This window comes from Solea senegalensis, unplaced genomic scaffold, assembly GCF_019176455.1.
Source record: "Solea senegalensis isolate Sse05_10M unplaced genomic scaffold, IFAPA_SoseM_1 scf7180000015300, whole genome shotgun sequence".
NCBI classification, from domain to species: domain Eukaryota; kingdom Metazoa; phylum Chordata; class Actinopteri; order Pleuronectiformes; family Soleidae; genus Solea; species Solea senegalensis.
This window is the reverse complement of record NW_025321288.1, coordinates 11205-35730: the sequence shown is the minus strand read 5'-3', so window position 1 is coordinate 35730 and position 24526 is coordinate 11205. Positions and strand designations below refer to the sequence as shown.

General features: G+C 38.5%; 3 protein-coding genes across 4 annotated transcripts in view; 2 read left to right on the top strand and 1 right to left on the bottom strand.

Annotated features, from left to right (window-relative positions):
- Positions 1–3928, top strand: part of btbd8 (BTB domain containing 8) — a 30563-nt gene extending 26635 nt beyond the window's left edge. Inside the window, exon 19 of the mRNA XM_044017327.1 lies at positions 3055–3928. Within this exon, the coding sequence (XP_043873262.1) occupies positions 3055–3560 (506 nt within the window). The 3' untranslated portion in view covers positions 3561–3928. The remainder of the gene's footprint in view (positions 1–3054) is intronic.
- A 3893-nt stretch (positions 3929–7821) lies between these two features.
- Positions 7822–11368, top strand: LOC122762136 (protein SPO16 homolog). Its single transcript, XM_044017328.1, has 6 exons — positions 7822–7825; positions 9004–9080; positions 9291–9384; positions 10267–10438; positions 11041–11119; positions 11209–11368. The coding sequence occupies exons 1-6, from the start codon at positions 7822–7824 to the stop codon at positions 11320–11322; spliced, it is 540 nt and encodes a 179-aa protein (XP_043873263.1). The 3' UTR covers positions 11323–11368.
- A 566-nt stretch (positions 11369–11934) lies between these two features.
- Positions 11935–21881, bottom strand: LOC122762134 (glomulin-like). 2 transcript variants are annotated; one of them, XM_044017325.1, is made up of 19 exons: positions 21730–21881; positions 21191–21334; positions 19594–19719; positions 17944–18054; positions 17697–17805; positions 17218–17446; positions 16302–16395; positions 16062–16210; positions 15916–15969; positions 15694–15724; positions 15504–15593; positions 14852–14893; positions 14705–14778; positions 14529–14613; positions 14317–14426; positions 13274–13337; positions 13037–13172; positions 12823–12917; positions 11935–12453 (listed from the first exon to the last, which is right to left on the bottom strand). In XM_044017325.1, the coding sequence occupies exons 2-19, from the start codon at positions 21227–21229 to the stop codon at positions 12358–12360; spliced, it is 1734 nt and encodes a 577-aa protein (XP_043873260.1). In that variant the 5' UTR covers positions 21230–21334; positions 21730–21881; the 3' UTR covers positions 11935–12357. The 2 variants fall into 2 exon arrangements, with proteins under 2 accessions (XP_043873260.1, XP_043873261.1); XM_044017326.1 differs by having other exon boundaries at positions 21191–21312.
- Positions 21882–24526: the final 2645 nt, after the last annotated feature.

Genomic DNA, 24526 nt, shown 5'->3' with positions numbered 1-24526 from the left:
CTGACCACAGAATTGTATTTATTTAAAATAATCTGCCTCATAATAGAGGCATGTGACCTAGTTACACCAATGCTTTTTCATTGACCAAAAATATGTTTTTCATTCCTTTTGTTTTGTCATTTTGAATGCAGTAGTACAGCCTGACCCTTTTATCATGTTGTCACTTTATTACTTCTGCTACTATCTAACAGTGATATTCATTGATTGGTTGAAGCTTGTGCTTCTTAAAATTAAAAAAAAAGAAAAAAAGAAACGCATTTCCCAGAGATCTTTGCACTTTCTTTTCTGAGGAGACGCCGTTAGTGCATTGTAATTGTGTAAGTCCAAACATGGACTGACAACGGTGGCTAATGTTCCCATTATAGCTCGGTTTAGCCGTTTACGTGATATTTAATTTATCATAACGCCGTTGTAGCATGTCCACAGACCCTAGTGGAACATTGGTGAGTGGACAACTTAATGACCTGTTTCCTAACATCTCATGGTACACAGTTGTGATACAAAGTTATTTTTAATAGTGATCATATCCTGCACAGAGTTTATGACAACAGCTGCTTTATTCACCTTCAACAGGCAATGGCCATGTTTGTGATATGATGCAGACGTCAGTCGCCCTCTGGCTTTATTACACTGCACCTTAGCTGATATTAATGACTTTTGCTGCCATATCCATTCAGATACAGGCATTGGCAACGTGTACCTGTACACGATATTCTGCTGTATCTTTTCAGCATATTGAGTCTTTGCATTAGGTCATGCAAGACATTTAAGTCCTCAGTAATCAGCTGATAATGAGTCCACAGTCTATTCATCGTGATCCAGACACAGGAACTCTCACACCAATTAAGAAAGATGCCTTCCTCATTTATGCTGCTTCCACTCCAGCTTTCCCACATTAGACTCTGATCAGCTCAATAGTTTAAAATGTTATCCATGCCTTGCTTGGTTTTTCACTCTTGTATAGAGGTCTCGTCTAAAGAACTAAAGTCTAACTTTCTTTAACTTTCTGAGTTAGACACAAAAAAAGCAAGTGATTAAAAAAAGCGAAACAAAAACAAGGAAATAAAAACTACAGCTCTATGCATTTAGCAGCCATCTGGAATTGTCAACTCAGGGCATTAGGAAATTGAACGTCTTTCAATTTCACAACCTAAGGTGTACTCCACTTCCAAATCGTACTCATAACTGGGAAATTATGACCTCATTTTTCTCACACAATTATTTTACCCTATAATTTCCTTCTGCTCCGTTGTTTTTTTTTGTTTTTTTTTTGTCATTTAGAGACATCTGTATATTTATATTTTTGAGTTTGTTGTCCCCCAGTCTTAAATGCAGTTTACAATACTGGATGCAGTTTATTCACACCAATGGAACAGCTCGGTATTGAATTTAAAAGATTTATTTATGTTAAAGTTATACGTTGCTCCTTTGAAGCACTGATTTCTCATCAAATGAGTAGTGTGTGACTCCGTAAACTGCCACTGCTTCTGAGATGTGAGATACTTGGAAAACAACTTTCCCTTGCATCTCCTTGCTGTTTTTCTTTATTTATTTTATAGAATGTACTTGTTTTTTAGTTTGTTTGTTTTTGTAATTTTTTTTTTTGTTTTGCGTTATGCACCTGCATGTGCTATTAAAATTGGTTTGTCTACTGCGGATGTCACTCATTCCTTTGGTTTCTATTTTGTTTTCTTTTGTTGTCCCCTTACAATTTTTTCATACCCCAATAGCCTGCCTAGATACAAAGATGTCCATTAAAAGAAACTGTGTTATTGTCTATAAGCTTTTGTTGAGTAAACTTTGTCGCAGTGTCTGTAGCCTCCTATGTACAGTATGTGATGTGTCTCTAGAGCAGCTGCCGTCACGTCTCTCTTTATTCACTTTCATTCTCCAAAGAGAAAAAAATCCTGCTGCACTTTTAAAGTCAATTCTGATGCAAACGTGAAGAATCGTAAAGCGCTGTTGCCTGCATTTTCTTTTGTTTCTATGTTTTTGGCAGTATTTGTGAATTTTGTTTGTTCATTCAAAAACCTACGTGTAAAACACATCGCTCTTACTTTAAAAGTAAAATTCACTGGTGCCAGCGATGCATGGCCTGCTTTATTAGAACAGGTGAATAAAGAGATGCACTGACAAATTTCTTTCATCTGTGCTTTACCTTTAAGGCAACTGTTTACACACACAGGTTGGATTTTATAGTATTGATTTAAAACGTTTTTTTGTCTTTTTTCCGAGTGGTAGTTTATGGGATTTTTCTATGTGGCTGTATGTGTGATACTGACATCAGGAAAAATGGATTTTAGCCGCTTGACAAACTTATCCTAATAAAATCTACGCTCACTCAAGTTACTGTAGCATTAGCGTCACAGATTTGACTTGCTAATAGACATTCCTTTTATGAGAAGAATTTGAGGGTTGTGTTGCTTTGTAAACTCCTCACTCTCCCCACACACTAAAGTTGTTTTTTTGTGACATTGGTATTTGATATTATTTTGTTTGGATACCTCTGTAACACATTTAATGAGGCAGCAGTAGACCAGCAGCGCCCATGCGCTAAACGTTAGCTAAAAGTGCTGATTTTCTCAATGGACTCTGTAGCAAACTTCAGTTTTTTTAGCTGGAGAAAAGTCAGTTAAACTGCAAACAGATTCTAACTGGCGTTCTTTTTAATTAGGTTAGCCTTTTGTTAAGTGTCTAAAATAGTTTTTTCCCTTGCGCCCATGTTACCAGTCATGTTTGATGGTGAGTGTCTGTGTCTGGTTTTCAGTTTGGTGAAGTCATAGCTGACAATGTCAACCAGAACCTCATACACCCACACCTCCAAACAATCCCTTTAAACTGCCACAATATGACAAATTCACTGATCTATCCTCACCTAACTTCCCATATTTAAGAACACGGTTGCATTAAGGGTAAACTCCAAGTAGTCTTTGTTTTATTGTAGTAGGCAGTGACTAGTCTGTGAAAAGAAAAGATGACACAAAAAATGAAATAAACAGAACTGTGGAGTCGTAAACCAGTTTGTCATTTTGCAGTATTGTCAATTGCTTTTAGGTTGTGACAATGGTTGTGACAGATTGGATCAAAGCTGCAAACATGAGCGCCGACCGTCCAAAGCCCTGTCTCCCATTTACGAGCTGGACGTGGGAGAAGCCCTCGAACACTGCTCTGGCAAAGACAGGGATGTAAGACTGCGAGAGGACCCCGACGATGAGCAAAGAGGGGATGCTGACAAAGGCAGTTACTTTGCAGAGCGGGACTGGAGCCTGCTCAAGCAGCTGCTCTCTGACCATGAGTCCAACCTAGGAGTCATAAACCCAGTACCCGAGGAGCTCAACCTGGCCCAGTTCCTCATCAAGCAGACTCTGTCCCTGTCACGTGATGGACTGGACTCGCAGGCCTTCCTATCCCCAGAGAAGGAGACCTTCAAACGCTGGGCGGAGCTCATCTCACCCGTGGAGGACTCCTCCACCAGCATCACCGTGACCAGCTTCTCCCCAGAAGATGCTGCGTCTCCGCAGGGAGAGTGGACCATTGTGGAGCTGGAGACTCATCACTGACCACACTGAGGAGATCCTGCTGGACAGTTGACGTCTTCTCTTTGAACTTCTTTTGCATCAACATGTCTTCATTTATTATTATTATAGGTTATAAGTTCTCTTTTCATGACATTTCTTGGTCTGTTTTTTTTTTGGACTCTGGACTTTGAAGCAGCCTGTTTTCATCCCACATCATTCCCTGGATCATGGACTGGTTCCACAGTGGGCTGTTGTGCATGCTGATATTTTTCTATGTTTGATTGTTTCTTGTTGCTTTAAAAGCTCCAAGGGGGAAAAAAAAATAGAGCGTTTTTGTCATGACAGACCTCTGAAAGTTTTTGGCCTAATGGCTTGCATTTAGTGTCATTGAAAATAAACCGTTGTGTCACATCACAAAGAAAGTGCAGTTACTGAAACGCTCTGCACTACTTGAGGTTCACCTTTACAGGTCAAGTGTGTAACATTCAGGAGAGTGTATTTGCAGTAATTGATTATACTACTCATAAGTGTGTTTGTATAAGTCTACAATTGCTTTAAAATAAACATTGATTGTTTTCCGAAGCCTTAGAATATGTATTTCAGACACGGTTGCCATGTATCTAAAGCAGCAGCAGCTACAGCATGCATTTTGTATCTTATTAGACTTCATGCAGTCTTTAACACTAGGCCTTTACAATGTTTTCTTTTTGATTTTTGTCCAAAACTGTTCAATTCAATTCAGTGTTATTTGTATAGCACCAAATCCTAACATACATTATCTCAAGGCTCTGTACATAGACAACATCAAGGAGAGCAGAGAAACACAACAGTTCACACAATGAGCAAACACTTCTTAACAGAAGAAGAAATCTCTGACAGAACCAGACTCAGAGATGTGCGGTCATCTGCCTCGACCGGTTGGGGTGAAAGGAAAAATGGGGGACAGAAAGGGGGGTGAGAAAGGACAAGAGGGAGATGAGGTAGAGATCAGGAGCAGATACACAACAACTGTATCAAGTCACAAGTTTATACAGTTAATGATATCAACTTTTTAATTATGGCACAATAATAATGGTGATGATATGTATGATATGGATAGCCTTGGAAACTGGATCTTGATCCTGCAACCTGCAAGATGAGAATATAGAGAGAGAGGGAAGGAAGGAAAGACACAAACTAGGGAGAGAAAGAGACAAGGTTAATGACATATAAAAAGTCATAATCATATCCTGAGTGTGAGAGAGTGAATGTGTGTGTACCACAGGAAAATCCCCCAGCAGTTTAGTTCTATAGCAGCATAACTAAGAGATGGTCCAGGTTTCCCTGAACCAGCTCTAACTATAAGCTTTATCAAAAAGGAAAGTCTAACTTTAAATACAGAGAGAGGCTCCACCTCCCGAACTATCATTGGGCGCTGGTTCCACAGGAGAGGAGGAGCCTGGTAACTGAAGACTCTGCCTCCCATTCTACTCTTACAGACTCTGGGAACCACAAGTAAACCTGTATTTTGTGACCTAAGTGGTCTATTAGGGTGATAAGGTAAGACTAGGTCTTTCAGGTATGAAGGGGCCTGACCATTAAGTGCTTTGTACGTGAGGAGGAGGATTTTTAAATTGAATTCTAAACTGTAAGTTACAGTATATGGTCTCTCTTTCTAGTTCCTGTCAGAACTCGTGCTGCAGCATTTTGTATTAACTGAAGGATTCTAACAGACTTGTTGGAACATCCTGCTAATAAGGAGTTACAGTAATCTAATCTAGATTAACAAAAGCATGAACTAGTTTTTCAGCATCCTGTAAAGACAGAATGTTTCTAATTTTCATAATGTTCCGCAGGTGGAAGAAGGCTGTTCTGGAAATGAGTTTTATGTGTGAATCAAAAGACATTTCCTGGTCAAAAGTAACTCCAAGGTTCCTCACAGTGGAACTGGAAGCCAGGGTGATGTCATCTAAAGTGACAATGTGGTCAGAAAGTTTTTCTCTGAGGTGTTTAGGGCCGAGTATAAAAGTTTAAAAGTAGAAAGTTACAGGTCATCCAGGACTTAATGTCTCTGAGACATTCCTGGAGTTGAACAACCTGATTTATTTCATCCGGCCTCATCGATAAATATAGCTGTGTGTCATCTGCATAACAATGAAAGTGTATGTTATGCTTTCTAATAATGTTCCCTAGAGGAAGCATATATAAGGTAAAAAGTATAGGCCCAAGCACTGAGCCTTGTGGAACTCCACAATTAACTTCTGTTTGTAGTGAGGCTTTGTCATTAACGTAAACAAACTGGAATCTATCAGATAAGTATGATTTAAACCAGCAGAGGGCAGCACCTGTGATACCAAGAGTCTGCTCCAATCTCTGCAGTAGAATATTATGATCAATGGTGTCAAATGCAGCACTAAGATCTAACAGGACAAGTAAAGAAACTAGACCATTATCTGAGTTACTAACTTTAACTAGTGCTGTTTCTGTGCTATGGTTTAATCTAAAACCTGACTGAAAATCTTCAAACAGGCCATATTAGGCCGAATAATAGGCAACTCTAGCTTTGTGTAGGGCTTTTTTGTAAGCTACAAAACCATCTTTCCAGGCTATATGAAGTTCCTCTGGGTTACTGGAACGCCATTTTCTTTCTAATCTACGTAACGTCTGTTTAAGAGCACGAGTATTGGAGTTAAACCATGGTGCTCGTCTCATCTGATTCACCACTTTCTTTTTCAGAGGGGCAACACAGTCTAATGTAGTACGCAGTGAGGCTGCTGTACTATCAACAAGGTTATCTATGAGGGCGGGAGTAAAATCACAAAAGGTACCTTCAGATGTACTGACATATGGCACCGAGTTAAATAAAGGTTGCACTGTCTCTTTGAATGTATTAATATTATTATCAGACAGTATTTCTTATTTATGTTATTGTAGTTCATTATTGAACAGTTAAATGTGAGTAAATAATGATCAGTAAGGAGAGGGTTTTGAAGAACTATGTTTAAGTTATCAATATCAATACCATAAGTTAAAACAAGGTCGAGGGTGTGATTAAGGCAATGAGTTGGTTTATTAACGTGTTGAATAAAACCTATTGATTCCAACAGCGAGTTAAATGTGCAGCTAAGACTATCACGGTCAACATCTACATGGATGTTGAAATCCCCTACAATTATGATTTGATCTGTTTTAAGCACCAACTCAGATAAGAACTCAGAGAACTCTGATAGGAACTCTGAATAAGGTGCAGGTGGACAATAAACTGTGACTATTATAATTGGTTTCTGTGATTTACTACTAGGATGAGATAGATTAAGAATAAGGCTTTCGAACGATGAATATCCTAGTTTGGGTTTGGGATTGATTAATAATCTAGTATTAAAAATGGCTGCTACTCCTCCTCCTCGGCCTGAGCTTCTAGGAATATGGGTATTAGCATGAGTGGGTGGAGTTAACTCATTTAGACTGATGTAATCGTCTTCATGTAACCAAGTTTCAGTTACACAGAATAAATCAATACAATAGTCAGAGATAAGATCATTTATTATAACAGATTTTGAGGAGAGAGACCTTATATTTAATAGTAATTTAAAAGTGGTTTTATTTGACTCTATATCATTGTTGGTATTAATCTTTATTAAGTTAGAATGTCTAACTCCTATTCTGTTTGTTATTGGTTTATTTACTTTATTTACTTTAGTTTTTACTTTAGTAGGTCGAGGGGCAGACACAGTCTCTATGGGGTTTTTATTTGGCGACTGCTCGAAAAGAAGCACAGAGAATCATGAAAGACTGCAAAACAGAAGATGGCTTTTACTGCAGCAAAAGCACAGCTGCCATTAATGACAATATTATGGTGGAAATAAATGAACACACTAATTCAGTTAATATTTTTTTAATATAGCACTGATTCATGACATTTCTTTACTTGGTAAGGTCAAGACCGTAATTATTATTATTATTATTGTTGTTATTATTATAGAGAAACCCACAATAAACAAGCACTTGCCAACAGCTGAGAGGAAAAACTCCTTTAACCGTAAGAACTGTGACGGAACCAGACTCGGTGTACGCCTGTCTGCTATCGACCAGTTGGGGTAGGACAGAGATAGACACCAGGTGTATTTCAAGAATCGATAACATTAATAATAACAATTACCACACCATCTAGTCCAGGGTAGTAATAATGACTAGCTGTGTAATGTAAAAAAACTTTTTTTTTTTTCAACTCAAGGGTTGTGGGTTTAATTCATGGCTCCGCTAGTCTACATGCCTTGTGTTCTTGGGCAAGACACTTAAGCCCACATTGCTGTTGTCAGCAGGAATGGGTGAATGGTGTAGTGTAAAGCAGCTTTGAGTGGTCATCAAGACTGGAAAAGCATAATATAAATACAGACCATTTACCCACACACCGCCCAGTTTATTCCTATGATCCTATTATTATTATTATTATTATTATTATTATTATTATTATTTTTATTGTTATTATTATTATTATTATTATTATTATTGTTGTTGTTTAAATTTCCCATTTACAAACTGTAAGGCATTTTGAGATAAACAAGAATATAAACACTACAGCAGACGATTAGGTACAAAACATGGAGACATGTGCAACAATAAAAATAAGTTAACAGGAATAATGCATAGACTTTGGCACATTTTGATTTAATACATGGACTTTTTGTCCTTAAAATGGGCGGGTGTTTTTTTTTAATCTATATAAATTTTGCTTTGTGGATGAAAGATTTGACTACAATAAGCAAAGTATTAATCATAAGGTCCACTTTTGTGTTCTCTATTATTTTGAGCAAAAATACAGTAAATAGTATCATTTATAGTGGTAACAACCCTGTAGCTTCTATTTAAACAGTCAATGAAATATTTCCACAACAACTCAGTATGAGCATCAAACAGAGATGAAGCAAAATCATAATCTTATAAACAATTCACTGGAAGCGTAGATGTCATTCATAATGTTGAAGTGGATTTCTTTTGACTTGGGTGGTTCTCAGCTTGGATATTCTATGTTCAAATAAGTTCATAATTAAGTTATTCCTATAAGATTGAGCAGGGTATAAATCATCATGAATTTGTTTGGGCATTTGTTTATTGATGAGGTAAATTCCTTTTATAGAAAGTGTTGGTAGATAATGAAGGGAATAAGAGGAATGAGAGGAAAGTAGCTCTTCACACTCCACTCACAATCCACACTGTCCACGCTGAGCTGCCAACACATTCGTCTCTTTTAATCCTCTTACTCCAGGGGTGTCCACACTTTTTAACAATGTGAAGATTTACCACACACATGCACATAAGTAATAAGTAGTCATCTTAAATATAAGTAATGTAATCTAAATGTCTGAAAATCCAATACACAATCCTCTGTACTCGCTCACCGCTACTGTCACTCACGTTATATGACACCACAGCGACCTCTTGTGGCTGCATGTACACACGTCCGCTGTACACTGGCATCATGAGTGTGTTATTGATGAATTAAAAGTGAGAACAGTAATAGAAAGACACAAAGACATGACTGCGCCATGGAAAGCAACCATCATAGTCAGCGCCGCACTTCAGGTACAACTTTAATGATCAAACAGGCAAAGTTTGTCTCATTAAATCACGGTAATAACATGGGTTTGCTAGCTGTTAAGCTAATGCTCGCTAGCGTTATACAAACAAAGGAGAATATGCTTGAATACACAACAGTGACATTTTCAAACTTCTTTTGTGGTTTTAACAAGTTCATTGACGTACTTTTGTTTATGAAATGTGTTTATGGACAAGAACCACGATATTAGCAGTATGCTAACAGCACAGCAGCATCGTATCAGGTCCTCAGACAGCGTTGAGCACGGAGCCTTTATTTTCCCTCTGTCAGGTAAGACGTCACAACTCAAGTCTTAATATTATTATTATAATACTTTATTATGTTTACATCATATTAGATATATATATATATGTATATACATATATATATGTATATATATATCTGAGCACAGAGCCTTTATTTTCCCTCTGTCAGGTAAGACGTCACAACTCAAGTCTTAATATTATTATTATAATACTTTATTATGTTTACATCATATTAGATATATATATATATGTATATACATATATATATGTATATATATATCTGAGCACAGAGCCTTTATTTTCCCTCTGTCAGGTAAGACGTCACAACTCAAGTCTTAATATTATTATTATAATACTTTATTATGTTTACATCATATTAGATATATATATATATGTATATACATATATATATGTATATATCTGAGCACGGAGCCTTTATTTTTCCTCTGTCAGGTAAGACTCAAGTCATAATATCATTGTTATAATACTTTATTATGTTTACATCTTATTAGTTATGAACAATTAATTCCAAAGCTGTAAGATATATGATTACTCACAATACGCATAATTGTATTGTAGTATAATATATTGTTATGTTCCTATAAATATATATATATATACAGTACATACACATATGTATATGTATATGTATACATATATATGTATATTTGAATTTGTATTTTTGTTGTTATTTGTATATTTGCATTTGTGTCAAGGGTAATTCCATGGTGTTGAGATTAATACATTATCATCTAATCTAATCTAACCTTTAACACCACTATATGGATATTTTGGATAATAATAATAATACCCCTGGCTTACACTTTCTAAGTCTAAGTTATGTAACTTACCATACCCAAACACAGTATATAGGTTGTTTTTTTTGTTCTTTTTTAATTTCCCTCAGGAATTGCATTTCTGTTGTTGGACACTCAGGACGTCCCCGAGCATTTTGAGGAGTCAGGACTCACTGAGAGGATCAACAAGTTTGTGCAAGTTCACCGCAACAGCTTTCTTCTTCTATTTGCTCCTTTTATTGGGAAAAAAGAGCTGATAATACTGTCAGAGATTCAATGCAGGTATAATAAACATTTCTAGGCATTGACCTACTTTTATTTGTCTTGACTGACATTAACGTAACAAGGATTGTGTTCAAATATAACATCCATAAAGCAGGTGTTGATTTGGACTTTACATCATCAGACATGACACATAATGGGGCTGAAACTATTCATTCATTATTGATTGTTAATCAGTTATTAAATTTCAGTAATGATTTTTGAGTTTTGAGTTTTGAGTTTTTTAAATGTGTTTTCTGGTTTCTTTGCTCCATATAACAAAGACACTGGTAAAACTGAATACATTAGGTTTGTGAACGAAACAGGAAATTAAAAAAAATGATACGACGTCTATCGATTATGTAAATAACTTGCAGTATCCTTAGTATATATAAAAAATAAATAAATAAATAAAAGTAGATCTAAAATGAGTGCACAAGATCTAACTACAAGCTATTTGAGTTTTAAATGTTCCTGCTCCTCTATGATCAAGAACTGGATATATTATTTGGTTTTTATGTAGAAAATAAATTTGGTTTGCTGGTTTTTGGCTTTTGTTCACATGTAATGTTAAGTCAGTAATATACTCAGTCCAGTCTGACAACTGTCCTCTTGTCTTTCAGATTCTTTGGCACTAATCTCAGGATTCTGCCCGTACGAAACAACCTTGAGGTTGTCAAAGGAATGCTAACAATCGCCAAGGTAAATATAAAGACGGGACACAAAGTTAGTTGAAAAATGAATGTTACCATGGAGCAGCAAATGTAAACCATCGCTGGTTTCGTGTGCAGGCCACCAGTAAGCCCCATGTGGACAGTATGTGTGACCGCATGTCTCTGGCTCAGGCTCACGTCGTTGAAAACAGTCCAGTGTGGGAGATGCTCAGAGACATCCAGCTCAGTTGATGATCATGCATATGCAGCATGTTCCCACTAAGCCCCGTAGTTCTACAACTTTATAGAGTCAACATAACAAATGTGAAGGTTAAAGATGTTTTTCAGCACAGTTTCTTCTGCTTTCTTATAAAAAATCCACACACTGTTTCATCTTTTGGTATCGATGTATGTCTTTAGTATCATATGGGTAATCGTTACTCTCTGTAACTATATAAAGACTATATATAAACTATAACAAAAATAAAGACATGAGGAAAGATTCAACAGTTTCATTTTATTTCTTCAGGAGTTGAATTTGATGTTGGTGGAAGTGTCTCGAGTTTGTAGCCTCACATTAAACCATCACAAGTGTTACCTTCAAACATCAAACATGCTAGGCCACATATTCCATGGAATTGCTTAATTGCAACTACACAGGGACGGACAGAACCTCTGATACATGTATGTGTTTCAAATGCAAAATGTTATTTTGTAATTTGAATTTGTTTGTTTTTTTGAGAAAATGCCATCGTATTTGTATCAAACCACTTCATTGTGCTGATAGTTGTTGCTTAGTCTGATTCAGGGAGTATTTTTAGTATTTTGAAAATACATTTAATAGTAGGGTATTTGGTATTTTTAAAAAAAATACATGTTGATGTGTTTTTGCCCATGTATGCACATACATGTATAAATTTAGCAACCGATTAATTGGTCAGGTCAATTACTTGCGGAATAACTTATGTAAGTATTTATTTTATGTTCCAAGTTAATTTACCAAATCTTGGTTATGTATTCAAAAAGTCTATTTGAGAAAGATGTTGTTTTGATGATGGCCTGCTCCGTGCATTTAATCTTTACATTGTTTTTATTTAGATTATATCAATGCAAGATGCACATTAGAAAGACAGACCATAAATGTCTTTATTAAAGTGAACCAATTCTGTGTATAATTTGTTATTGTTCCAAAGAATAGATATTCACAACCATATTGGTATGATATATAGGCCAAGATGACAACATAATCTGCCTGATGCGGACAGTTCATCCTCACTGAACACAGAATTATGTTGGAATCTTCAGGTTTTCCGCTGTGATCTCGTCGATGCGAAAAATGAGACTCTCCATGAGGTCAAATGTCACCAGAGCGCTCTGCAACACCTGCAGCACAAAGGAAAACAGTCAGCTTGCAAAATGATGTCAAACTGCAGGGTGTAACTTTAAATATCAACAAAAGTCACATGTTACAAATGTACAACAGAATAAACGTGCAGCCATGAAAGGTTTCAGTAGTGAATTCCTCTTCAATGCTGTTGACGCGCCGCAGAAGTGAAATTGAGTGATTGATCGGCTGGAGCACCGGACACTGTTGTCCTTTCTCATAAAGACTGTGGTGTGGTTTGAAGTTTGAAGACAGTACAGTGCTGCTGGATCTGAAAGAGCATTTTAAACGCCCTAGTCCAGATTGGGATCCTTTGTGCTTGTCCAGAATATTAAAATCACCAGAAGTGACACAACATGTATTTATACCTGACGCTGAACCTCTGGGGACATGTTGGACACTTTCTCATGCTTCACTGTCATGCCACTGACTAATCTCCCACATCTGGCAGCGTCTCTGGCTTCTGCAGGAGGGTGACACAGATGATTGTTCACATATTACAACAACAACAACAACAACAACAACAACAATGTGTGCAACGTTCAGTGTCAGTGTCACACAGATTGTCAGATAATGGATCACCTCTAGCTTTAAGTTTTTGATCTTCCCTCAGTGCGTTGAGCTCAGCAGAGTAATAGCCTCTGGACAGGCCGATACACACACGCAGCATTTTCAGGTATTCATCTTTGATCCTGCACAGCTCAGCCCACACACCTGTCTGAGGGACAGAGAGAGAGACAAAGAGAGAGACAGAGGGGAGGAGCTGGTCAGCGCTCTGCTGTAAGAGCCGTGTTAGAATGTGGAATGAGACACACTCACTTTGCTCCATGGTTCTTTGTCTCTAATGACGAGGTAGCGTAGAAGATTCAAACTCTCCATTATCCTGGAGACAGACAGACGGCTCAGTCTGGATAAACTGTCACACACATTTATCTTTGGATTCATGCAGAAATGTTATATTTTGACAAATGGCACTTTGTAAGGAGTTGTTGACCCGCTGCTGCCTCCGTCAGTCACTTCAAATGTGTTATTTATTCTTTCTGATTCACCTCAGTAACACAAACTCACCACAAGGGGCAACGTTAGACCAGAAGCTCCTGTGTCCCCATGAGCTAAAATAAATTATTATTACACAAGAAAGTCAGTGCTGACTATGTGTCAGAACTATCATTTTAAGAGTATACTGTTTCATTACAGTACTGATTTTAAACAATTATAAACTTGTATACAACTGTATATACGATAGTTACATATATATATGTATATGTTCACAAAATTCAACTACAACACATATTATTTGACAACTATTAAGTTGGGTCCTGACTTAAACTCAATTTTAATGAAACTTTATTTAACCCTTTAACGCCTAAGCCTCCACATGTCTGCCTGGACTTTTTTTTGTGTGCTTATTTTAACCATAAAATGTCGTGTTACTAAAATTAAAATGCTTTTGCCCTTTTCATTTTCTCGAGAATAACTTTCAGTATCCTAACAATTTACTGCATGTTAAAATAGTGTATTAACAATTTAAAAATAAGAAAAAAAAGGAACCTTATGTACCTTATGTACAAGGCAACAGCGCCACAGGCTGGCTTTGAAGTGCAACTTCTCAGCTTTCAGAAACTGTTTCCATTTTTTAATATTATTAATATTAAATAAACGTGTCGTCAGCAGGTACAACATTATTCATTTTTGTTGCTCATTTAAACATATCAAACCAGATTGATGTTAATCTTTGTCTCTAGAGTTTATGTGTTTTTTGATTCAAATAAAATACAATATTTTATAAAAGCATCTAGGGGATTTCTCTGTGTACATACTGTACACGTCAGTTAAAAGTTAGACATGTGGGTGTGAGTCACCTGTCCATACTGTTGAGCAGATCTGTCTCTGCAGCTTGTGGCACACACAGCACCAAAGCCAACAACCAGAGAAACTCTTCTCCCAGGAACCATTTATTGCCGTTAGCAGGCTGAAGACAAGAATTATCAGGGATTAAAACACTTTCACAGATTAAACCGTGATTGATTTTCACGATTCTTCTCAGAGATGCTGTAGCGATGTTTAAACTCACTTCCATGGAGAACTCAACCTGGTTCCTGATGTTCTTCACGATGTAACCTTCTACTCCTGCGTGGCTGCTGGTTTTTAACATACACCTGTGGAAATCAAGCGTTTTAAAAGAATCTTTTTCAAATGTATCCGGTGAAATTTTAGAATATTGAAGGAACGTTTGACTTCCCCTCCCACCTGAAAAACTTGTGCTTTGCCTCGACGTCCAGCTTATCAATGAAGAGCTGAAAAACATGCAGCGCCGATTTTCTCTGGAAAAGAAAAGGAAATCGATGCATTTGTTGAACAGTGTCACGTGTAGATGAAGAATTTGTAAATACTCACCAAGTGTTGCATTGGACAGTCAGTGAGTATCCGTCGCAGGTTCTGTGGACCTTCATTGCATTTGCATCATGCATGTGTTTTTATTATTTTTATTATGAACTATATATCAAAACAAACACTTTTACTTCTGTGAAATATTATTGTTATTCCTGTATCATGATGGATTATTGTGATATAACTGTAATATCACACCTACTGAACAGTTGGACTTATCTTTCACTTGACCAGCCTAGATGCTCAGTGGCCATTTGAGTTTGAGACACTCTACAGGACACGCTAACTGTGTTTGTCACAATTACAAATATTGTGTAATCTATCTTTTGTAATATAACATTTTATTTATACAGCACCATTTCCTGTAAAAAGAATAGATAGATAGATATTTAGATTATGCTACAATAAAAGTTAATATCAGTATAATGTGTATATATTTTTATAAATGACATCACTGACTCAGCACTGTCTTGTCTACACTTATAATTTGATAGTTGTATATCTGAATTGTGAATTGTTGGGTTTCTCTGCTCTCGGTGATGTCTATGTACAGTGACTCGATATGTGTAGGTCAAATAAAATTGAATTGAATTGAATTTTTAAAATAAACAAGTATATTTAAAACTGTAAAAAACGATCCTGTCGTCATGTGTCTCACCTGTGGTGCACTGTAAAAAGTGGGCAGTTCCAGCAGGCTCACTGGAAGCCTGTTGTCCTGCACATTCTCCAGGCTTTTTGCACACAACGCCTGAATAATAACACACACACACACAAAGAAGAAGAAAAAATGATCACTTGTCTTCACTTGTCATGCTAAAAATAAATACTCTTTATTGATGTTTCCTCACCAGTCCTTTGAGCAAGTGCGATTCCTTTTTGCTGTCAAGGAGAAATGGGACATTTTGTCATACTTTTGATATCTTTTGTTCAATTGAAGCAAAAGTGACATATCACACATATCATAGACTTACACAAAGTACAGTTTTCCTGGCATCTTCTCACACTTAAGATAAAGCTAAGCTAAGCAGTGAAGGTAAGTTCATGGTCTGCAGCTGAAATGTTCATATTACCTGCTGAGAAGTTGACTGATGTATTCCATGTTGCACTGCAGAACAAACACAGGACTGGAACGAGAGGACGAGCGCAGTCAGACACCAGTTAACCGATCAAATAATCAGCAAGGTTTTTCAGGCAGACTGAGGCTTTATCATCACACCTGAACACTGCCGGAAAACTGTCCACGGTGATGAGCTGGACAAACAGCAGATAAGCCAGACATGCTCTGGATTCCTTGCACTGGCTTTTCCTCAGAGAGCCGTAGAACAGCAGCTCTGACACAGATGCTTTGACTACAACGAGCGTGGCCTGTAGAGTTGGACAGTAAAACTTCAGATTCATCAGTTAGTCCACACTGTTATGTTTCCTTTTTCTAAACAGAGAGATTTATTTTTATTACCATTATCTCTGTTGCAAAGAGCCACAGCGGCGACAATTTCCTGTCTTGCTTCAGCTCAGCCTCCAACAACAGTTCCCTCAAAGTCCTCAAGCAGCTGCAACAACAGCATACAACTAAAAGTCATCTGAATGAAAAACTACTACTGTTGTTAAGTTATGATACTGAATGACATCGAAATGACTTACTGCAATTAGACATGGGACGATATGAAAGTCATGTTTAGGATTAATTTTAATATTAAATAACACACTTTAAGCTCTTAAAATATGTTCACTGAGACACACTTGCTTTGCCTTTTTTTTGAACATTTTGAAGTGAAAATCAAGTTATTTTTAAGTCCTGAGCTCCTGTGTTGACTAGAAACATGTTTTTGCACTAGAGCCACAACTAATGATTATTTTCATCATCAAAGAATCTTTTTCTCAGTCCACTAACTAGTAGATCGGTCCATAAAATGGTTGGTCCTAATGTCCTAAAAAACATCTTGAGATATTTAGTTTAGTTTGTCATCGAGGAGCAAATATCTTATTCAACAAGCTGAAAAATCAGAAAACACAAAGTATTAAAGTAAGCATGAAAAGGATTGTTGAGAAAATGATTAAGAAAATTGATTAATGATCGATTCATCTTTGCAGCCACATGTTGCACTTCAAAATAAATCACTAGAACTGTATGTTGGCGAGCTTTTCAAGTGAATTCTTAATGATTTTACACATTCACAAGTACTAACTGAAATTCGCCATGATCATATAATTGTGACTTTTAAAGCAAGGCACTATAAATTTAAATATCGTCCCATCACAGACTGTAATTCATTATTGTTATAAACAATAAAAGTGTTTATTTATATAAATAAAAGTACACGGATTACACTAAACAAACACAGTTCATATAAAGACAGAAGAAGGCGGCGTACAACTGGAGAAGCTCGGCCCTCATCTCGTCGTCGTCGTCTTTCCTCTTCACGTCCTCCGTCAAACACTTGACAAACTGAGCCAACACCTCACAGCAGTGACACAGGCCGAACTCATCGTCCACTTCCTGCTGCTCTGTGTGAGGCACAGGCAGCCGGACCAGCTGATCCAGCAGAGCAGACAGAACCAGACCCACACTGGCTGCCCTCCTCTCCTCCAGCTCCAGCAGCACTGTGTTCCAACACACCACAGAACACGTTAGTGGATCCTTCACATAACAACGTTGAACACACATTCAAATTGTGTCAAACGACAAAGGCTAAAACAATAATGAAACATTATTTTACATCTCTGATGTGTGTTTTCCAGCTAAATCTGTGCTCAAGTCATTTCTAGCAAACTTGATACTTAATGCACACACACACACACACATACACACACACACACACACACACACATATATATGAGTGAGTTGCGTCACCTGTTTGAAAAAGTGGAACAACAGTGATGATGGTCTCAGAAATGACTGTAGGGTGAACATCCTGGATTATTTGAAGCAAACTATGCAGAAGCTCATCAGGTCTGCATATCTAAACAAACAAACAGACAGACGGCAGACAGACAGACAGACAGACAGACATTTAACTGATGTGGATGATATACAGGTATAAGTAATGTGAAGGAATTAGGAAGCGAGTGTCATGAATTGGAGGATAGTTTATACCCACTCTGGTCAGATGTGTGAGTGCAGCCTGGCAGTGATGTGGACACTTCTCTTTTTTAACGACCTCATTCACCAGAGGAGCAACGAGAGTGTGACCCATAGACACCATGAGCTGCTGCAAGTGACAAAAACAAACAAACAAAAAAACAACCTCATCAAGTGACAGAAAAACACAGACATCCAAAAAGTTTATTATGACGTCCAGAAAGTCACCAAAATGTCATAGTTTAGTATGTCGTCTAAAAGTCGCCAAAATGTCATAGTTTAGTATGTCGTCCAAAAAGTCGCCAAAATGTCATAGTTTAGCACGTCATCCAAAATGTGACAAAATGACATAGTTGAGTATGTCATCCAAAATTTGAGAAAAATGTCATAGTTTAGTATGTCGTCCAAAAGTCACCAAAATGTCATAGTTTATTATGTGTCACCAAATGTCATAATTATCCAAAAAAAAATGTCATAGTTTATATATGTCAAAAGTCCAAAAAGTCACCAAAATGTCATAGTTTTATGTAGTCCAAAAAGTCAAAATGTCATAGTTTAGTATGTCGCCCAAAAAGTCACCAAAATGTCATAGTTTAGTATGTCGTCCAAAATTCACCAAAATGTCATAGTTTAGTATGTCGTCAAAAAAGTCGCCAAAATGTCATAGTTTAGTATGTCGTCCAAAAATTCACCAAAATGTCATAGTTTAGTATGTCGTCCAAAAAGTCGCCAAAATGTCATAGTTTAGTATGTCGTCCAAAATGTCATAAATGTCGTAAAAAATGTCATAGTTTAGTATGTCGTCCAAAATTTCACATAAATGTCATAGTTAAGTATGTCGTCCAAAAAATCGCCAAGATGTCATAGTTTAGTATGTCGTCCAAAATTTCACTAAAATGTCATAGTTTAGTATGTTGTCGAAAAATTCAGCAAAATGTCATAGTTTAGTATGTCATCTAAAAGTCGCCAAAATGTCATAGTTTAGTATGTCATCTAAAAGTCGCCAAAATGTCATAGTTTAGTATGTCGATCAAAATTTGAAAAAAAATGTCATAGTTTAGTATGTTGTCCAAAAAGTCGCCAAAATGTCATAGTTTAGTATGTCGTCCAACAGGTCATAGTTTATCATGTCATAGTTTAGTATGTCGTCCAAAAAGTAATCAAAATGTCATAGTTTAGTATGTTGATCAAAATTTGAAAAAAAAATTCATAGTTTAGTATGTCGTCCAAAAAGTCATAGCCACAAGCGTTCAATGATGTTGAGTTCAGGACAGCAGGCAGCTGTCCCATCCTCTCACTCCCAAATTCTGGAGGTAGTCTCTGATAAGCTGCTCTGTGGGGTGAGCGTTGTCATGTTGGAGGACAGAGAGGACATATGGAGATGTAGGATTGCCACTTGCTGCAGAACTCATCTCATCTTGATACCTTTCTGCACTGAGATGATGCCAACAAGCCTTTCCAGTGAGTGAGAGTCAAAAGCAGAATAAGCCGTCTGACATTGGCAGAGGAAATTTGGCAAGTTTTTCGTGTTGCAACCCACAAATGCATTTTCCTTACAAATGTGGCACCATTTGAAAGGGAAATAAAAAGCTTTCCAACAGTGTAAGATGTATTGCCAAGAAACTATATGATAGCTGGAGTGTTCAGGAGTGGGTGGAGGACAACATACCTGGTTTTTCTCGTCCTCGATAAATCTCAGGATACGTGCAGCACCATTCTCAGCAAGACATGCAGATCCCAAACTCCTGAACTGCTCGTAGTCTTCTGGCTTCAAGTCCTCTTCGGGAGTGTCTCTCTGAAAATAGGATTCACAATGAGCTAATATCTGATAAACATTACAGTGTTTACTATGGGAAAGGCCCGATATCACCATTTAGTGTCAGATATCACAAAATCGAGTATCTGCCGGCACAGCCATTTCAGAAGCTGTTAACAACACATTTGTGCTAATGCTAATTTACCACCTACAGCCATTTCAATCTCAAAGACGTCATTCTCCAACTGTGTAACAAATATTCTTCTCCCATGAAGAAGAAATAAACAGTCTACGTCATGACTCAGCTAAAATGCTGTATAAATGATAACAATCATTTATGTTCATAGTGAAGCATGAGAAGTGTAGAATTTTTGGATCCTATTGGCTTTTACATTTTTAATCTGTCTGATATCTGATAAAGTGATTTAGTTTTTGCTAAACTATTTCATTATAAATGGTGCTGTTGTATATTCATTTACATCAAACTATTAACTTGTATGTTTTTAATCTTAGTTACGTTATAATCCCTCATGTGCCCATGCTGCTAACTGAACCAAATCAAATATGGTGACGCAGCATTTAGCTTTAATGCTGCACGCAACTGCAACAAGCTACTAACAAAACTGAACTAAAGCTCCAAATGTGAATATTTTTGTAAAATCCAGGTTAAAAACACATCTACTCTATCAAGCTTATGATTGAGCTATTTTAATGCACTTTACATTTTAATCTTTTGCTGCACTAAACTTGTTTTATGCTCAATTTTTATTTGTTTTCTGTCTCTCTTTCTATTTTCCTCGTATTATAATTGGGTTGTGTATTCTATTGTAGATGTTTTTTCCATCCATTGTCTACCAGTGTGTTGTCGTCCACGTGAGGCCTGCGAGGCTGCTGGTGCCAATCCCAGCTGACACAGACAACAGGTGGGTTCACACCCTGGACAGTGCTCACATTATCAGGATGAAAAGCAATTCACTCACACCTCTCTTTTTTTCATACTGTTTGTAATACTTATTTTTATTTTTTTTGCTTTTATGAGACGTCGTCTTCTGTTATTTTTATCCGTCCTTATATGTTAACTTCTTGTTCTAAATTCACGTTTCATTTTACCTTCATGTTTGTCTTGTATAGCAGTTTTCTGCATTTGCTTTGTAAACTCAGATTTAAAAAGTATTTCTATAATTATAATTATATTATATTATATAAATTCCATGGTTAAATAAAGGTCAAATTTAAAAAAGACTTGTGCCAAAACTGGCGTCAGTTTTTAAATAAAATCAATCAAACATGAATTAGCTGTCAAAGGCTCTATGTTAATGTGATGTGATGTGTTTACTAAAACAGCATGTGTTGCTTTATTTTGTCAGGTTACTGGAGTGAGTGAGGACGATTGGACGCTCTTGTCCAGGTTGGTGTCAGTCATGTTTGAAACTGGAATAATGAATGAAAGTAAGTAGAGTACGATCGCCTCGGTTCAGTTGTGTTACAGTGACGCTCAGTGTTGACTCACCCATCTCTGGATCACACTGTTCACCTGATCTTCATCCATCGTCGGTGTCTCCTCACAAACGTCTGTCTCTGTCTTCACTGCAGCAGATAGAAGCAACAGAAGCTGTGCCGGTGTCTGTGTCGCTGAAGAAATGAATTTAAATCTCTGCTGGAGGCTCAGGAGAGAGAGACAGAGAGAGAGACAGAGAGAGAGACAGAGAGGGAACCTCTACATAAACCTCTTATCTAATTTTGTGCTTGACATGTAATCAGATTAAACCAGATCACTTCGGTGGTCAGAGAAACCATAGAAACACTCATCTCAGTTCTCAAAACAAACAGTCCAGACATGACTGAAATAGTAAACAGTAAATATTGCAGCAACTCTACTACTATTCTCTTATTACTATGAGCAGAAAAACAAAGACACAAAGGTTTTAGCTACTCAACAAAAGGCTCACCTAATAAAAATGTACGCCTCTGTAAGTCAGCGATGTCTTAAGAATTTGTTATCTTGCATTAATAGTGACTGACCTTTGTGTCACATTGTAAATCACTCACTCTCTGTAGCTGAAGGGGTCTCCTTTGTTTAACAGGGCCACACGGTTGGTGTAGTGGTTAGCACTCTTGCTTTGCAGAAAGAAGACCAGCGTTCAAGCTCTGGTTGGAACAAGGGTCTTTCTGCATGGAGTTTGCATGTTCTCCCCGTGTGTGCGTGGGTTTTCTCCAGGTTCTCTGGCTTCCTCACACAGTCCAAATATATGAATGAACGGTCCAGGCAGGGTGTGACCCCGCCTGTCGCCCTATATCAGCAGAGATTGGCACAGCTCCCCTCGGTAGAGAGTGGATAGATGTTAATGCAAATGAATGATTTTAAACACCAAAATCACAGCATGACATATTTGAACCAGTGGATCAACAGCTCACCGATTTCCTCTGTGGACTTTGGTGCAGGAGAGAGAGCAGTTTTTCCTTGTGTCCATGCAGATGACCATGAAGACTGTGTGCAGAATGAAAACAGAAAGACGGTTGCTATAGGAGCAGCTAAGTCCTGTCTTCATATTGTTCTGTTTTCTGTTGAGGTGTTAGTTGAAATGAATCATGTTTGTGCATGAGCCTCTTTGTGTGTTGGTTGCGTGTATGCTCGACAAATAAACGTGGACCTCTGCCGCTGCAGACCCTTCTGTGTAATTAAATGGACGAACAGAGGAACAGGGATTAGGAATGTGCTTTTCCATGATTACTCAATGACAACACACTGCTCCTCTGTGTCAACACAAAGGCTTCAAAGGCGTGGATCATCTTCTTTTTACCCTGCGGTGTTCACATGCATGCAACACAATCAGTGGCTTCCTGGTCTGGACAGACTCACAACCTCAGCAGCAGCAGCAGCCTCAGCAGCAGCCTCAGCAGCAGCAGCAGCAGCCTCAGCAGCAGCAGCAGCCTCAGCAGCAGCAGCAGCCTCAGCAGCAGCAGTGGCAGCCTCAGCAGCAGCAGTGGCAGCAGCAGCAGCTCCAGTCCTGATTTTACATGAATAGAGAGGGAAGTGTATTTGAACGGTTGGATTTAGACAACATCTGCTGCTCCCGTTTGCTCTTTGTATTGCTGTGTGATGAAAGCTTTAGACAAAAGCCACAAAACAAATACAGTATACACACACGCACACACACACACACACACACAGTGGCATCACTTCATGTTTTTCCCTGATTTCTGTCCGTCTTACCTGGCTGATGGATGATGAGCTTCTGACAGTCAGTCATCTCTGGTTGTAGAAAACACAAGCGTTAACAGGATTGGGATTAATGTTAAAAGAATAATAATAATTTAAAAAAAAAAATGAATTGATTGATTATCAGGCCAGAGTGGAGATGTAATCTCTCCACCTTGTCCTAGGTCTACCCCGAGGCCTCCTCCCAGCTGGACGTGCCTGATACACCTCCCTTGGGAGGCGTCCAAGAGGCATCCTCACCAGATGCCCGAACCACCTCAACTGGCTTCTTTCAACGTGAAGGAGCAGCGGTTCTACTCCGAGCTCCCCCCGGATGACCGAGCTTCTCACCCTATCTCTAAGGGAAAGGCCAGCCACTCTCCTGAGGAATCCCATTTCGGCCGCCTGTACCCGCAATCTCGTTCTTTCGGTCATGATCCAACCTTCCTGACCAGGGTAGGAACGAAGATTGACCGGTAGATCGAGAGCTTTGCCCTCCGGCTCAATTCTCTTTTCGTCAAAACCATGCGGTAAAGCAAATGCAGTACCGCATCCGCCGCTCCGATTCTCCGGCCCATCTCCCGCTCCCTCGTCCCCTCACTCGTAAACAAGACCCTGAGATACTTGAACTCCTTCACCTGGGGCAAGGAGTAATTTCCTACCCGGAGAAGGCAATCCACCGGTTTCCTGCTAAGAGCCATGGCCTCAGACTTAGAGGTGCTGATCTTCCCCACCGCTTCACACTCGGCCACGAACCAATCCAGTGAGCGCTGAAGGCTGACAAAGTCATGAGGACCATATCATCTGCAAAAAGCAGCGACGAGATCTCAAGCCCGCCAAACCACAACCCCCGTCCCTCATGACTACGCGTCAATATCCTGTCCATGAAAATCACAAACAGGATTGGTGATAAAGCGCAGCCCTGGCGAAGGCCAACACCCACAGGAAACAGGTCTGATTTAGTGCAGAGAACCCGGACACAGCTCATTTGGGCGTATAGGGATTGGATGGCCCTTAATAGTGCCCCCCTCACCCCATACTCCCGCAGCACCTCCCACAGTATCTCCTTGGGAACCCGATCATACGCCTTCTCCAGGTCCACAAAACAAATGTAGACTGGATGGGCGTACTCCCAGGCCCCCTCTAGGATCCCTGCAAGAGTAAAGAGCTGGTCTGTTGTTCCACGTCCAGGATGGAATCCGCATTGTTCCTCTTGAATCTGAGGTTCGACTACCGGTCGAACCCTCCTTTCCAGCACCTTGGAGTAAACCTTACCAGGGAGGCTGAGAAGTGTGATGCCTGAGAAGTGTGACTGCCCATTCAGATTCAATGTCCCCAGCCTCCACAGGGATACAGAAAAAGCTCCGCCGGAGGTGAGAGTTGAGTTCCCAATTCATCCGCACTACACATTTGGGTTTACCAGGTCTGTCCAGAGTCCTCCCTCATCCTCTTACCCAACTCACCACCAGATGGTGATCAGTTGACAGCTCTGCCCCTCTCTTCACCCGAGTGTCCAGAACATGCAGCCTCAGATCCGATGAAACGATCACAAAATCGATCATCGACCTTTGGCCAAAGACACTCTGGTACCAAGTACACTTATGAGCGTCCTTATGTTCAAACATGATGTTTGTTATGGATAGTCCA

What these genes read in the sequence shown, in the direction of transcription:
- LOC122762136 (XM_044017328.1), top strand. An exon ending in CTGTCAGAGATTCAATGCAG is followed by an intron (nt 10,439 to 11,040) that starts GTATAATAAACA and finishes CTTGTCTTTCAG; the next exon opens with ATTCTTTGGCACTAATCTCA. An exon ending in GAATGCTAACAATCGCCAAG is followed by an intron (nt 11,120 to 11,208) that starts GTAAATATAAAG and finishes TTTCGTGTGCAG; the next exon opens with GCCACCAGTAAGCCCCATGT.
- LOC122762134 (XM_044017325.1), bottom strand. Translation starts at nt 21,229, where the DNA reads ATGGATGAAGATCAGGTGAACAGTGTGATCCAGAGATGG. An exon ending in TCGAGGACGAGAAAAACCAG is followed by an intron (nt 18,055 to 19,593) that starts GTATGTTGTCCT and finishes TGTCACTTGCAG; the next exon opens with CAGCTCATGGTGTCTATGGG. An exon ending in TCAAAAACTTAAAGCTAGAG is followed by an intron (nt 12,918 to 13,036) that starts GTGATCCATTAT and finishes ACCCTCCTGCAG; the next exon opens with AAGCCAGAGACGCTGCCAGA.